Source organism: Entelurus aequoreus, linkage group LG05, assembly GCF_033978785.1.
Source record: "Entelurus aequoreus isolate RoL-2023_Sb linkage group LG05, RoL_Eaeq_v1.1, whole genome shotgun sequence".
Lineage (NCBI taxonomy): Eukaryota > Metazoa > Chordata > Actinopteri > Syngnathiformes > Syngnathidae > Entelurus > Entelurus aequoreus.
Window position 1 is genome coordinate 48,818,256 of NC_084735.1, and position 13,500 is coordinate 48,831,755.

Consider the following 13,500-nt stretch of genomic DNA (forward strand, 5'->3'; position numbering starts at 1 on the left):
TTACTAAAGTAAATTAACTTTTCCACAAGTTGAAGTTTATGCAATGTGCTTCTTAAAGAGATAAAATGTTAAAAATTATTTCTGGGTACATTATATTGATCAACTAAATCATTGAACGGTTTAAAAGAGTTTTTATTAATAACATGATGAGGTTTAGTAATACCTCTGTCTTTCCATGTTGTCCATTTAACCACATTTTTATTAATGATAATATTAGGATTGTACCAAAGCGGTTGATTTACAGATGTCATTGGGTTGATTCCTAGTATTTTCTGGCACAGTTTTAGAATGTTAAAGATGGCTTCTATTGGGCTCTGCCTCAATTCATTAGGTATTGTTTTAATATAATATAAGCTCCCCACATCAATGTCCAAATTCATTAACATATTTTTTCTATGTTGATCCAGTCCTTATCTGCAGAAGAATTGAATAAGTGGCTTGCTTGTTCACAACCGAAGGAGATATAATAATGTAAGAAGTTTGGTAATTGTAGTCCTCCTTTATCTTGTGTACAAGACAACTTTAAGTATGAACATCTGGCCTTCTTTCCAATGTGCTTCTTGAGCATGCATTAAAATATTTTCTGCACATCCCAAATGATGTAAGTGAATATAAGCACTAGCAAAATGCGTTTGAGTGTGTAGATTAGTGAGACAGTACCAAAACTCATATTCTCCTCCTTCATTGGCCTCTGTTCACTGCTGTTTGAAACTCTTCCCTGCGCGGCTCCCAGAATAGTCATCATGTCCACGAGGTTGAACTTCCCTTCCTCCTTGGCCTCCTCCGCCAACTCCATCGCAGCCTCTTCGCGTTCTTCGATCTCTTCTTGGGTCAGCATGGCGCTCAGTCCTTCTCCTGCGGTTGTTTTACCAATCTGTGGGGGTGCCAGGGAGCACAAAGCCCTCACCTTCCCGTAGGACTTCAGGTGTGCGACATTGGCCCGCAGGAAAAGCAGGAGCACGTTGAGATCATTCAGGGGGCATCCGAGCCTGCGTTGGTTGACCACATCCAGAGCTGGAAGGACCTCATACACTGAGATGAAGGTGGTGTCCCAAACAAAGAGCCGAATGAGACTGAAGACCACGATTGGGGCCAACAGAACGTAGATGGCGCCGTTGGCCACACTGATCACCTGAAAAACCAGCTGGCCAATCATTTTACATTGAACCAGCTCAGGAACCCAGTTCTGATCCCGCAGCATGCCGCTACGCACAAAGCAGCTGAACTCATCCTGGAGGAAGGCAGAAAGGTGGAAGTAGGCCAGATAAAGACAGGCCGCCGTCATGAAGGTTAGCAGGAGGAATCCTCGCAAAAAGAGCATGCTCACGAGGAAGTAGGAGTTTTGCTTGCATTTCATGTATCTTTCCAGTAGGGGGTATTCAAAGTATCTCTTCCTCTTGGCTCTGAAATTAAACAGGAAGACACAAGAATTAGCACTGGGGTTGTTTTTGTGTGCTTATGGTCACGACTCTTACATGGAGACAACTACATTCAATATTTACCATCCAGGTTTTTGATTGATTGGTTGAAACTTCTATCAGTAGATTGCACAGTTCAGTACATATTCCGTACAATTGACCACTAAATGGTAACACCCGAATAAGTTTTTCAACTTGTTTAAGTCGGGGTCCACGTAAATCAATTCATGGTTAGACCTACTCACTATATTGACCACAGAATACCTCCTTTCCTCAACTCATTACACTGGTGCTTTGTTTCTTACTGTGTAAGCATTTCGATACAGCACACAATTATGTTTAGTATCAGGATAACAAACAATCGTTTTAATGTAGGAAAAACTGCACTTGCACGGAATCTGTTTGCGCTCATGTAGAATCGTTTTACATGGTTCTCTGTGTCCCTACGCGTGGGCCGTTCCTCACTTTTGGCACCTAGAGGCGGGCATTGAATACACTCCCCTCCTTTCTGATTGGTTACTTGAAACGCCTGCCGTCTCCTGCTTAGATCTAGTCCAGTGGTTCTTAACCTTGTTGGAGGTACCGAACCCCACCAGTTTCAAATGCGCATTCACCGAACCCTTCTTTAGTGAAAAAAATATATATATATATATTTTTTTTTTCAAATTCAAGACAAAGTTATATGTTTTTGGTAACACTTTAGTATGGGGAACATATTCTAAGTAACAAGACTTAATTTAGAGTTTTTTGGACACTAGGGAACATATTCTAAGTAACAAAGACTTAATTTAGAGTTATTTGGTTAGGGTTAAGGTTAGAGGGTTAGGGCCAGGGTTAGAGGGTTAGGTTTATAATAAGGCCATGCCGAATAAGGCATTAATAAGTACTTAATAATGACTAATTAAGAGCCAATATGTTACTAATTTGCATGTTAATAAGCAACTAATTAATGGTGAATATGTTCCCCATACTAAAGTGTTACCATGTTTTTTTTTACTGGTGCACAAAATGAACCGTGCATGAACATCACCTTGTTCAAACAACAAAACCAACACAGTGTATAAACTCACAACAAATTACACACCTGCAAATCAGTCTGACTTCTGCTGTTGCCATATCTGTAATATGCCGATAGGGAGAAGTTTTTATTTACAAGATGAGTCGGGTGTGTTTTGACCTCCGCCGAACCCCTGAGCCCGACTCACCGAACCCCTAGGGTTCGATCGAACCCAGGTTACGAACCACTGATCTAATCCAAGGCAACTGTCGAACTGTGTGTGCCTTCTGTACTACAACCTATTAGGTTCAAGATTTCTTTATTAGTACCCGAAAGTAAAACACTAGTAATAATGATAATGGATTAGATTTATATAACGCTTTTCTATCGACTAGACCAAGGGTGTCAAACGTACGGCCCGAGGGCCGGATCAGGCCCACGAACAGGTTTTATCTGATCCGTGGGATGAGTTTGCTAAGTATAAAAATGAACCTGAAATTTTTGAATGAAAGAAACTGCTGCTCTAATTGTGTCCACTTGATGTCGCAATAGCAATTCTTTGTATCTTTGTAGATGATGCTACATATGTACAAAATAAACCACATGATGTTAGTACATCTGTCGAGGAAAATGAGCAAACTACATAAATAACATACAGTAACTTGATTTTGATCTAATTTTTTTATCTTGATCAATTGAAAATTAACACCAATGAGTTGACTGATGAACATTATCACATAATGTATTCACAAAATATAAATAATGACAAATAAAGTATATATACAGGTAACTGTAAACAGGTAATTGTAAAAAACAATCCAACAACATTATGATTTGTACAATTTCAGAATGTGCTTGTTCTATTTATAAACAAAGAAAACAATCTGAAGTTGTCTTTATTTTTTACCAGTCCAGCCCACTTGGGAGTAGATTTTTCTACCTGTGGCCCCCGATCTAAAATGAGTTTGACACCCCTGGACTAGACACTCAAAGAAGTGAGAACCTATCATCCATTCACTCCACATTCACACACTGGTGGTTCTAAGATACATTTGTAGCCACGGCTGCCCTGGGGTAGAGTGAAGGAAGAGTGGCTGCCAATTTGCCCCTGACCTAACATTCATTCACATTCATACACCAGTGTGAGCGGCACTGAACGGCCACTCTCCCCACCACGCCACGCCGTCCCCAAAATAGTCTAGTCAGTCTTACAATGACCGTGTCATCTGCAAATTTCTCTAGTCCTGTTAGCACTTTGGCACAATAAAAACGATGATATTACCGTCTATTAAACATGTAAACATGTCAAATATCGCAATCTGGAGGAGACCTATGATGAATTTCGTCTTTTCTGACTAACAAAGGTTGTTACAAAAATGTTAAACAATGGCGCAGTGTCAAATCATAAGTTTCATGCATTTTGATGTGAGCTTGCACGCAGTTTTAGGTGTCTCATTTTGCAGGGTTTTCAGTCAGGCTACCTTGTGACATCACAGCGAGGCGCTCGTTCTTATTCTGACATTAAGTAAAGTTTTGAGCCAAAGGGAGAGGACCTCCTCCATCTTTGCTTCATGCTGTGAGGGATGAAGTATTATTTTCATCTAATCTTGTCACGCACATAATAACACCGACATCCGGTGTCAAAAATGCTGCTGCTGCTATAGCTTTATTATGCAGAATCCGAGTAGATGAGAAGAGTGTGCAGGTGTACCTAATGATGTGACCTTGCGAATATATATAATGTTTATGAAGTTTATTTTCGACTTTGTCTAGAAAAAAAAAAGTGATGATGCCTTTGAGATATGTATTTAAACTGTGTACATTTTCAAAAGATACATTATTAAACTTTTGGAGGGGGTGGGGCGTGGTTTTGTTTACAATCTAAAGGGAATGCTTCCACAATCAAACATCTTTCAGACAGACTCAGAAAACCAGTTACAAAAGGGATTGTGGAGCAAAATGTCAACAAAATGTACACCAAAGCATATACAATACATATTATCCTGACCACACAAAAGTGTTTTAAATTTAAATTAAAATCATCATACATGTACAGTACAGGCCAAAAGTTTGGACACACCTTCTCTTTAATTTATTTTCATGACTATTTACATTGTAGATTGTCACTGAAGGCATCACAACTATAAATGAACACATGTGGAGTTATGTACTTAACAAAAAAAGGTGAAATAACTGAAAACATGTTTTATACTCTAGTTTCTTCAAAATAGCTACCCTTTGCTCTGATTATTGTTTTGCACACTCTCGGCATTCTCTCGATGAGCTTTCAGAGGTAGTCACCTGAAATGGTTTTCACTTCACAGGTGTCATAGTTTTGATGCCTTCAGTGACAATCTACAATGTAAATAGTCATGAAAATAAAGAAAACGCATTGGAATGAGAAGTTGTGTCCAAACTTTTGGCCTGTACTGTAGGTCCCCTTGAACAGCTCAACAAAAACAACACTGTGGAGAGGCGGGGCCGGCAGTCCGACGGCGAGGCAGGGTTTTGGTTTATTGATTGAAACTTGTATTAGTAGATTGCACAGTTCAGTACATATTCTGTACAATTGACCACTAAATGGTAACACCCGAATAAGTTTTTCAACTTGTTTAAGTCGGGGTCCCCGTAATCAATTCATGGTAACACCGGAGCCTGCTCCAAGATGGCGGCGAGGAGGCGTGGACAGCGAGCGAGCAGCGAGGCGGGGCACGCTGGGTTCGACGCCGCAAACAGTATCAGGTGCGTGGATCGCACAGCCGGGGACAATCAAATAATCCTCTTGAACTGTATAAAAGGGCGGCAGCCGTGGACGTGAGGGAGAGAGGCGGAGATAAGAGAAGGAGCCAGAGAGAAGCGGATGCAGAGTAAGAGCGAAAGAGAGCGCAGGGAAGACGACGACGCACACGGCTGAAAAGCTGGAGCGGAGAAGCGAGCAGAAGAAAACGGCAAGGCTGAAAAGCAACCCGGAAGAGACTCTGGTATTGAAAAATAAAAGAAGTCTAAACCTGCTCGCAAGAATGTCATTTCTTGGTGGTATTGGAACACGCACGACGGCAAGAGTCTGTCACAAAGACATTATCTTTCAACTAGCAAAATGTTATATCCAGAAAAACATGACACATACATTTTTAATGTAATCAAAGGCATTATTATTATTACATCATAGTGCCTGTGTCATGAGTTGATATAGTGAAAAGGCACTATATAAATCTTATCCATCATTTTTATTATCATTATCACAATGTGGTCAAATATTTGTGCGTGTTTAATTTTTTTAAGCACTTTACCTTATAAGGAATTAGATGAGGGCTTATTCTGTCAAAAGACTAATGTCCTTCAGAGGGGACACACAGGTCAAGGACAATAGTTTCTCTCGGATTGCCTCTGACCAGGAGACAGTAGCCGTTTAAAGCCAGGAAGGAAGAACGTTTCCAGGCCGTGTATTCAAAGCTGGCCTCCAATTGCCAGAAGAGAGCACTGAGAGAAACACTGCACGAGTGTGAGCAGAGTGGTTTGTATGCGCACAGATTTTGGCACTGTTTTGATGCCTTTGAGATGCCCAGCACCACTTAACTTACCCTGAGCCATTTTGCATGTAAAAGACCAATCAAAAATGTACACAGTTTTTGTGTTAATGTACAAAGTCAGTCAACATGAATGGTCTTGGTGTCAATTTAAAAATACTTTGACCTTTACATTTTCATTGTTGCAAGCGCTCAGTGTTTGCTTCAGTGTTTTGTTTTATGAAATTATTCCTGACATATGCCGATGATGCTTTAAGCAGACGTTAGGTTTGTGTTATTGATAGTGAGCAGTTAATATAGCAACACACACAACGCAACCGTTTTTAAAGGTTAACCGAGTCATTTCTAAACTCAGGGTTTAGTTACTGCATTTCTTGGACCATAGGGCGTACCGGATTAAAAGGCGCACTGCCGATAAACTGGTCTATTCAGATCTGCTTTCATAAAAAAGGCTCACCATATTACAAGGCGCATTAAAGGGGTCATGTTGTTTTTTTTCTAAATTTAAAACTTTATCTTGTGGTCTACATCAGTGGTCCCCAACCACTTTTTTTTATTTTTTTATTAAATCAACATAAAAAACACAATAAATACATTATATATCAATATAGATCAATATAGTCTGCAGGGATACAGTCCGTAAGCACACATGATTGTATTTCTTTATGGAAAAAACAAAAAACAAAAAAACAACAAAACCCCGCACCCCCGGTCCGTGGGACAATTTTTCAAGCGTTGACCGGTCCGCAGCTACAAAAAGGTTGGGGACCACTGGTCTACATAACATGTAAATGTGGTTCTTTGGTGAAAATGTTGCATTGATTATGTTTTACAGATCATCTTCAATTAGCTTTCTGAGCGTCTCGTCAGGATGCGCCATTTTGTGGGCGGTCTTATTTACATGGCTCACCTTCGACAGCGTCTTCTCCCTGTCATCTTTGTTGTAGCGGTGTAGCGTGCAAGGACGGGAGTGGAAGAAGTGTCAAAAGATGGAGCTAACTGTTTTAATGACATGCAGACTTTACTTAAATCAATAACGGAGCACCTTCTCCTCATTTGTGGCTTAATAACAACGCCGGAAATGTGTCCCGTAAAAAAACGTCCGCCCGGAACCCTCTAATAACTAAAGTTCCGTGGGTGAATTATGTAAACCCACTACAGTTTTTAGCGCTTGCATAGCGAGTCTACTGACAGATATAAGTTAGAGCTTTACGCTACTTTATATTAGACATAGCAACAGCGGAGCATGAACGCCCCATAACAAGAAGACAGAGAAAAAGAAGAAGCTTATCGACTACGGAGTTGGCATGGACTACAATGGCGGATGTGCGCAAATTTTCAGTACTTATGCAGATCCCAAATACACATCAGCATGTACCAGAAGGTAAGAAAAGTTGGTTTTGCATAATATTGCGAAACAAAACGCAAGATAATGTCTGCTAATATGTGCCATTTTGCGGTCCTTATACACACCATAATAATACTCATATGTTTAATGTGCCGACAATCCATCAAGCGGTGCGACTTCATAGCTTACCGAAGTCGTAGTAAAACATTTTGACAGATTTTTGAGCGCTGTGTGTAATGTTCTATATTCTCAATGGAACATTTAAAGTTTTGGTGTTGTTTACTGGCGTCATCTTACAGTTTACACGTATTTCTTATGTGTGACCGCCGTCTACTGGTCACACTTATCATTACACCATGTACCAAATGAAATAGCTTCGAGGTCGGTAAGCACAAAGCACATAGGGCGCACTGTCGATTTTTGAGGAAATTAAAGGATTTTAAGTGCCCCTTAGAGTCCGAAAAATACGGTATGTTTCTTTCAAATGTATATTGTTTCTCAATTAAGTGTTTCCCACAGATTGCCAATATACTTATAGTGGTGGGGGCGTGGCTAAGGGTGTGGCGGGAAGGTGGCTGGGGCGGTGTCAATATGACGTCATAATGATTTGCTTAATCGGTGATAATGCATATATTTTCCTTAGAAAAAAGGTAAACAAACATATTTTTAAAAAACGAATCTGTGTCTTTAGTAATTAGTATTAAAATATATATGTTTTCATATATTATATTTTTTGCTGTATTCTTCAATTGTCGCTGCTTATTTTATTGCTAGGCTGCACTTTAAACACCCCTGGTCTATTGACATATATTATTCTGCCCTCCCTGAATGTTGGAATTTAGTTTGCCAAATATGTAAACAGTCTTTTAAATTAAAGATGAAAAAACTGGAAGTTGTTTATTGATGAAGTTACAGTAAAACTAAGCACACAAAGGAAATAAGATTAAAATACATTTGAAGTGCACATACGTGTAGGAACAGTGTTGCCAACAGTAAGGACAGTAGCTATTTTCATTTGCATAACTAATTGCAAAGGGCGCTGTAAGAGAGAGAAATAACATTGTGGGAGAGATAAGAAGTGACTTAAAAAAATGTTGTGTGTGTGTGTGAGTGTGTGTGCGTGTGTGTGCGCACTTGTGTGTGTGTGTGTGTGTGCGTGCGTGTGTGTGTGTGTTTGTGTGTGTGTGTGTGTGTGTGTGTGTGTATGTGTGTGTGTGTGTGTGTGTGTGTGTGTGTGTGTGTGTGTGTGTGTGTGTGTGTGTGTGTGTGTGTGTGTGTTTCGTGCATGTGTGTGTGCTACTTAACTACAGAAGCATATTGGTCCAACCGCAAACTCTTAATTTTAAAACAAACAACGTCATCAATGTTGTATTGAACTTGATTACGGGGAATGGAAGCATATACCACCTAGAGGGTAAAATGTTAATTAAAATATTGCAAAATGTTTTAATTTTAAATTTGTATTTATGTATATATTTTTTTTAATACATGGGAAACATTGTAGCAGTTTATTTGCATAAGACTCAATTGAACATCACACATATTTTCTCCTATTTGGGCGCGCCACAGTTATAGTCAATCGGTAATCAAACCCATGCCCTCTGTGATGGAAGACAGAAGTGTGTACCATTTCCCCGACAGGAGTAATATTTACAATATAAAAATAATACAGGGGTACCTTGGTTTATGAATTCCCTATCTTACACGTTTTTACGGATTCGATCTGTCTCTCGGTTAAGAGTTGAGCCTTAGGTTGCGAGCAAAAGTTCAGGTTTAGAGCCTCCTCACCACTTAATTCTATTGTATTGTTTTAGTACAATATTTCCTATCTAAAAGACCGTTTTCTTTTCCTACTTTGTGGAGCAAGCACCGACTAAATTCATTTCATCACGATGGGAGGTTCTCATCGCAGGGTACCACTGTACTTACATTATGAACATTTAAAATGAAAAGGAGAACAGAAAATAATAATAATCACTATTATCTACCATAACTATTAGGTGGTATCTAGTATCAATGATAAACTTCCAACGGTTAGTATTATTAAAATTTAAGTTATTGTAAAACTACGATTAATAACCACACTTTGATAAACTCATGGATCAGTGATGTTGCTCAGTCAACGTAGAATTTAATTAAGCCAACCACGCTGTGAGTCAAAAAAATGAATACTGCATTTTTTTTTTAACCATACAAAGGTGCAGCTAATCTATGGATTTTTATCGCTAACAACTAAATTGTAGAATGGATTAAGCAAAGAAATCATACAATGTACTACAATGATCTACTCTAAGAAACTGTTCAAATGCAAAGTGTTAAAAAGTACAAGGAAGAAGAATCCTGATAAGCATAATGAAAGTTATTTAAGAAGGATTAATAAAGACATCAAGGACTATTCTGTGTTGTTTGATCAGCTGTCTTATTGCCGTGTTACAGGCACCGTTTGGAAACAGTAAAGGTCTGAAAATAAAATCTTTGTAAATATCTCATTCCACAACCTACCAGTATATAGCTGCGACTTATAGTTTGGCACGGCTAATTTATGGAAAAGTCGTTTTTGAGTGGGTGCGGCTGACATTCCGGTGCGGCTTATAGCCTGTAAAATATGGTATATCCAATCTATTATTATTATTATTATTATCACTATCGTTAATGGCTAGCTAGCCTAAATGTTAACATGAAAACAAGAAAAATGAATGATCTTGCCCAATTAATTGATATACAGTATTTGTATTATTTTATGTATGTGGTTTGAATGCCCCCATGGTACTCATTGAGTTTGGCTTGTGCCACTCGGTAAACAAAGACTTAAGCTGGCAGTAGCTATGGCTAGCAAGAATGCTAACCAGAAGCCAGAGCCTAGAGACCTTTTTTGTCGGTAAAGTCTTCTGTTTGGGAGACTTTGTAATTGTCAGTTATTATTGTCAATACTGTATTTCCAATTGTGTCTGTGTATTTTGGGACGTACGTTTCTTTGTATCCATGAAACAAAGCCAACAGGCGATCATTTCTTACCTCTGCAGCTCTGCCTGAAACGTCAGCGGATTTTTGGTATTCTGTCGCATATCCAGGATGTTCTGAGCCAGGCGAATCGATCGGTTGTACGACTTGTCGAGTTCATCAATTATGAAGAGCATGTCCGAGCCGAGCGAAGGCACGACCAGCTGGCGCCAGATGAGAGCCGGCAGGTACATTAACACTGCCATCGCTAGAAGTGAGTACGGAAACATCTGGTGAAGAGCAACAGAGAAAAGATGGTTCTCAGCCGAGTGAAACAACCTTGATTAAAAACTAAGGATCCACTTACTTTGTGGACCCAGAGTGAGCGCTCCTCAAAGTTGCCATCGTTATCAAACTCGTGATGCATAAGAGAGTCCCAGCAGTACGTATCCACGTAGCTGGCCTGCTTGATTGTGAAATTGCTTGGAGGGAAGCAGCTGATCTGGGGACCTGCGGAATAAGCAACATCATCAGTAACATTCATTTGCTAACATTAGGGAATTTCAGACTCATTTTTGATCCTACTTCAATAATTTGCCTTAAGGCAACCCTGAGGCGTTTGATAAACAGCAGCCCACCCAGCCCAAAACTGAAGCATTTTGTGTTCTCATTTTCAACAAAGTAATCCACCGACAACAAACGCACAAAAGAAGAAAACGGGGGGGTTTTCGTGTTAGACGTGACCTAAGCAAATCAACGTGATTATAGTTTGACTACATGGTTCTATTATGGGTTACATGATTCTGGAAAATTTGATAATCACAATTTTCTTGCTTAGAAATTAGATTTGGATTCTCTAGGACAATTTGTTTTAAACCAGGGGTGTCAAACTCATTTTAACTCAGGGGCCGCATGGAGAATCATCTATTCCCACGTGGGCCGGACGGGTAAAATCATGGCATAATAACTTAAAAATACAACTATGACAGCTTCAGAATGTTTTCTTTGTTTTACTGCGGCCCAAAATAGAACACGCACATTCTGAAAACATTGACAAAACATTTCAAGTTAATTGAAAATTCTATTAAAAACACCATGAAGAACATAATGAAATTAGATTTAATTTCAGTGTATCTACAAAGCAATTAAACTTGAAGTCACAGCCCATCTAGGATTATACAAAAAACAAAGCATAAATACAAATTATTTTATGTATCAAATAACCTAATTTGTCATTTGCACTGTTCACTTTCTTTAAACTTGCACAGAAGACAATAATCTTCACAGAACTATACAAACGTGCAGTGTCTCATGCAGCATTTTTAGTGGGGTGACCAATTGTTTATTTTACTCCTCTTTTACATTGGGGCGAGGGGGAGGAGTCGCAGCCCCGCTTTACCGTGTACCTCTTGTTTGGTATACTTACTCGCCCCGGGATAAACTATTTGCTTGCCTAACATAATTTCTATTGCGACATCCAGTGGACACTTTTAGAAAAACAGTTTCTTTAATTTAAAAATGCAGCGCAATTTTACACTGACTCATCTCACGGGATGGATTAAACCTGTTCGAGGGCCTGATCCGGCCGCATGTTTTTTTTAATCAATGTTATCATTATAATTAGACTCATCTTTGTCTTGTTCTGCTTTAAAGACATTTCCAATGCATTTTCTGCCGTTGTTCACGAGAGGTCCGAGCAGGAAATGAATAGAAATAATAAAAAATAACTAAGTTAAAAAATGTGGCACACCGGCTCACTGGACAGTACATTCATGCATATAATAAAAACTTGGGGTTTTCAATCCAGTATTCATATGGGATATTGACCCGATAGCAGCAAAATAACAAGTATCGGTTGATATCAGCTTCCTCCATTAAGTGCCCAATGTTGTTGGTATTTTCTTGTATTTTTAAGTCTTTGGCAAAAGGTACAACAAGGTGGGCTATAGACTACTAGGAGCTTGCAGCTACACAACAGCTAAGCACACAATAGCACACAAGCTAGACATACGTAATAAGTGTCCTTAATTAAATACCACATGTATCAACATGAACACGTATCAAATAATGGTAACACTTTAGTATGGGGAAAATATTCACCATTAATTAGTTGCTCATTAAAGTAACAAAGACTTAATTTACAGTTATTTGGACACTAGGGGAACATATAAGGGTTAGGGTTAGGGCTACTAATAAGCAATAATTCTGAGGTTTATGAGGGAACACTCTTAGTTAATGGCTTACTGGTTGTATGATAAGGCCATGCGGAATAAGGCATTAATACGTACTTAATAATGACTAATTAAGAACCAATGTGTTACTAATTTGCATGTTAATAAGCAACTAATTAATGGTGAATATGTGTTCCCCATACTAAAGTGTTACCCAAATAATTATAGTTACATATTACTTACAGATACAAAATCTCCAATGCAGAAGCGTATTAGAAAATATTCAGTAGCAAATGTGTCCTCATCACTGAAATTGGCGTAATGTGACTGAGATGCTGTCAATGAGAGGAAAAGGGGAACTCATGTTTACTGTGCACTTGACAAACAATCACCTCCACGGAACCATGCCAGCACTCTATACACGGCAGCCCTGCACGGTGCACCATTCTGGGGCTATTTCTGTGTTTGCCTCCGGGACACAAGGCCAAACTACCAAATTAACTCCAAAATACAGAGCCTAACATTCCCCAAATGATCTCTACATGTCAGGTGATATGTTTATTTGGCAAACATGATGACTACTTTATTTGTTTTTAGTACAGGTGCTATAAAACTGGCAGGTTAAAAACAATGTACAAAAAAAAATTGGGTTATTAATGGAGATTGCATGGGTCTTTTTTTGCCATATCGCCCAGCCCTAGTATGTGATAATCAGCTTGGAGTAATCACAAATAAAGAAACAACACCACACAAAAATTTGTAACACAACAATATTTCCTCCTTTTAAAAGACACTCAAAGTCAATGTGTGTAGCAATCCAGTAATCCACAGGCCAATATTAATCCACTCAAAAAAGTGGAATATTGAAGTAACATAATAATCCATGAAGTTGCTCAGAAGCAAGATAGCATTCGGTGACAGGTCTCTAGTGACCGTCTGACATCACTCCATCGCGCTCTGCCTATTCTTCAATCATGATCGGTAGGTTGTGAGTTCAAACCCCGGCCGGGTCATACCAAAGACTATAAAAATGGGACCCATTTCCTCCCTGCTTGGCACTCAGCATCAAGGGTTGGAATTGGGGGTTAAATCACCAAAA

General features: G+C 39.1%; 1 protein-coding gene across 1 annotated transcript in view; it reads right to left on the minus strand.

The window, feature by feature from the left end:
* Positions 1 to 242: 242 nt before the first annotated feature.
* Positions 243 to 13,500, minus strand: part of LOC133649945 (uncharacterized) — a 333,671-nt gene continuing 320,413 nt past the window's right edge. Inside the window, exons 16-18 of the mRNA XM_062046662.1 lie at positions 10,598 to 10,740; positions 10,306 to 10,520; positions 243 to 1,403 (exon numbers count right to left, since the gene is read on the minus strand). Of these exons, the coding sequence (XP_061902646.1) occupies positions 572 to 1,403; positions 10,306 to 10,520; positions 10,598 to 10,740 (1,190 nt within the window). The 3' untranslated portion in view covers positions 243 to 571. The remainder of the gene's footprint in view (positions 1,404 to 10,305; positions 10,521 to 10,597; positions 10,741 to 13,500) is intronic.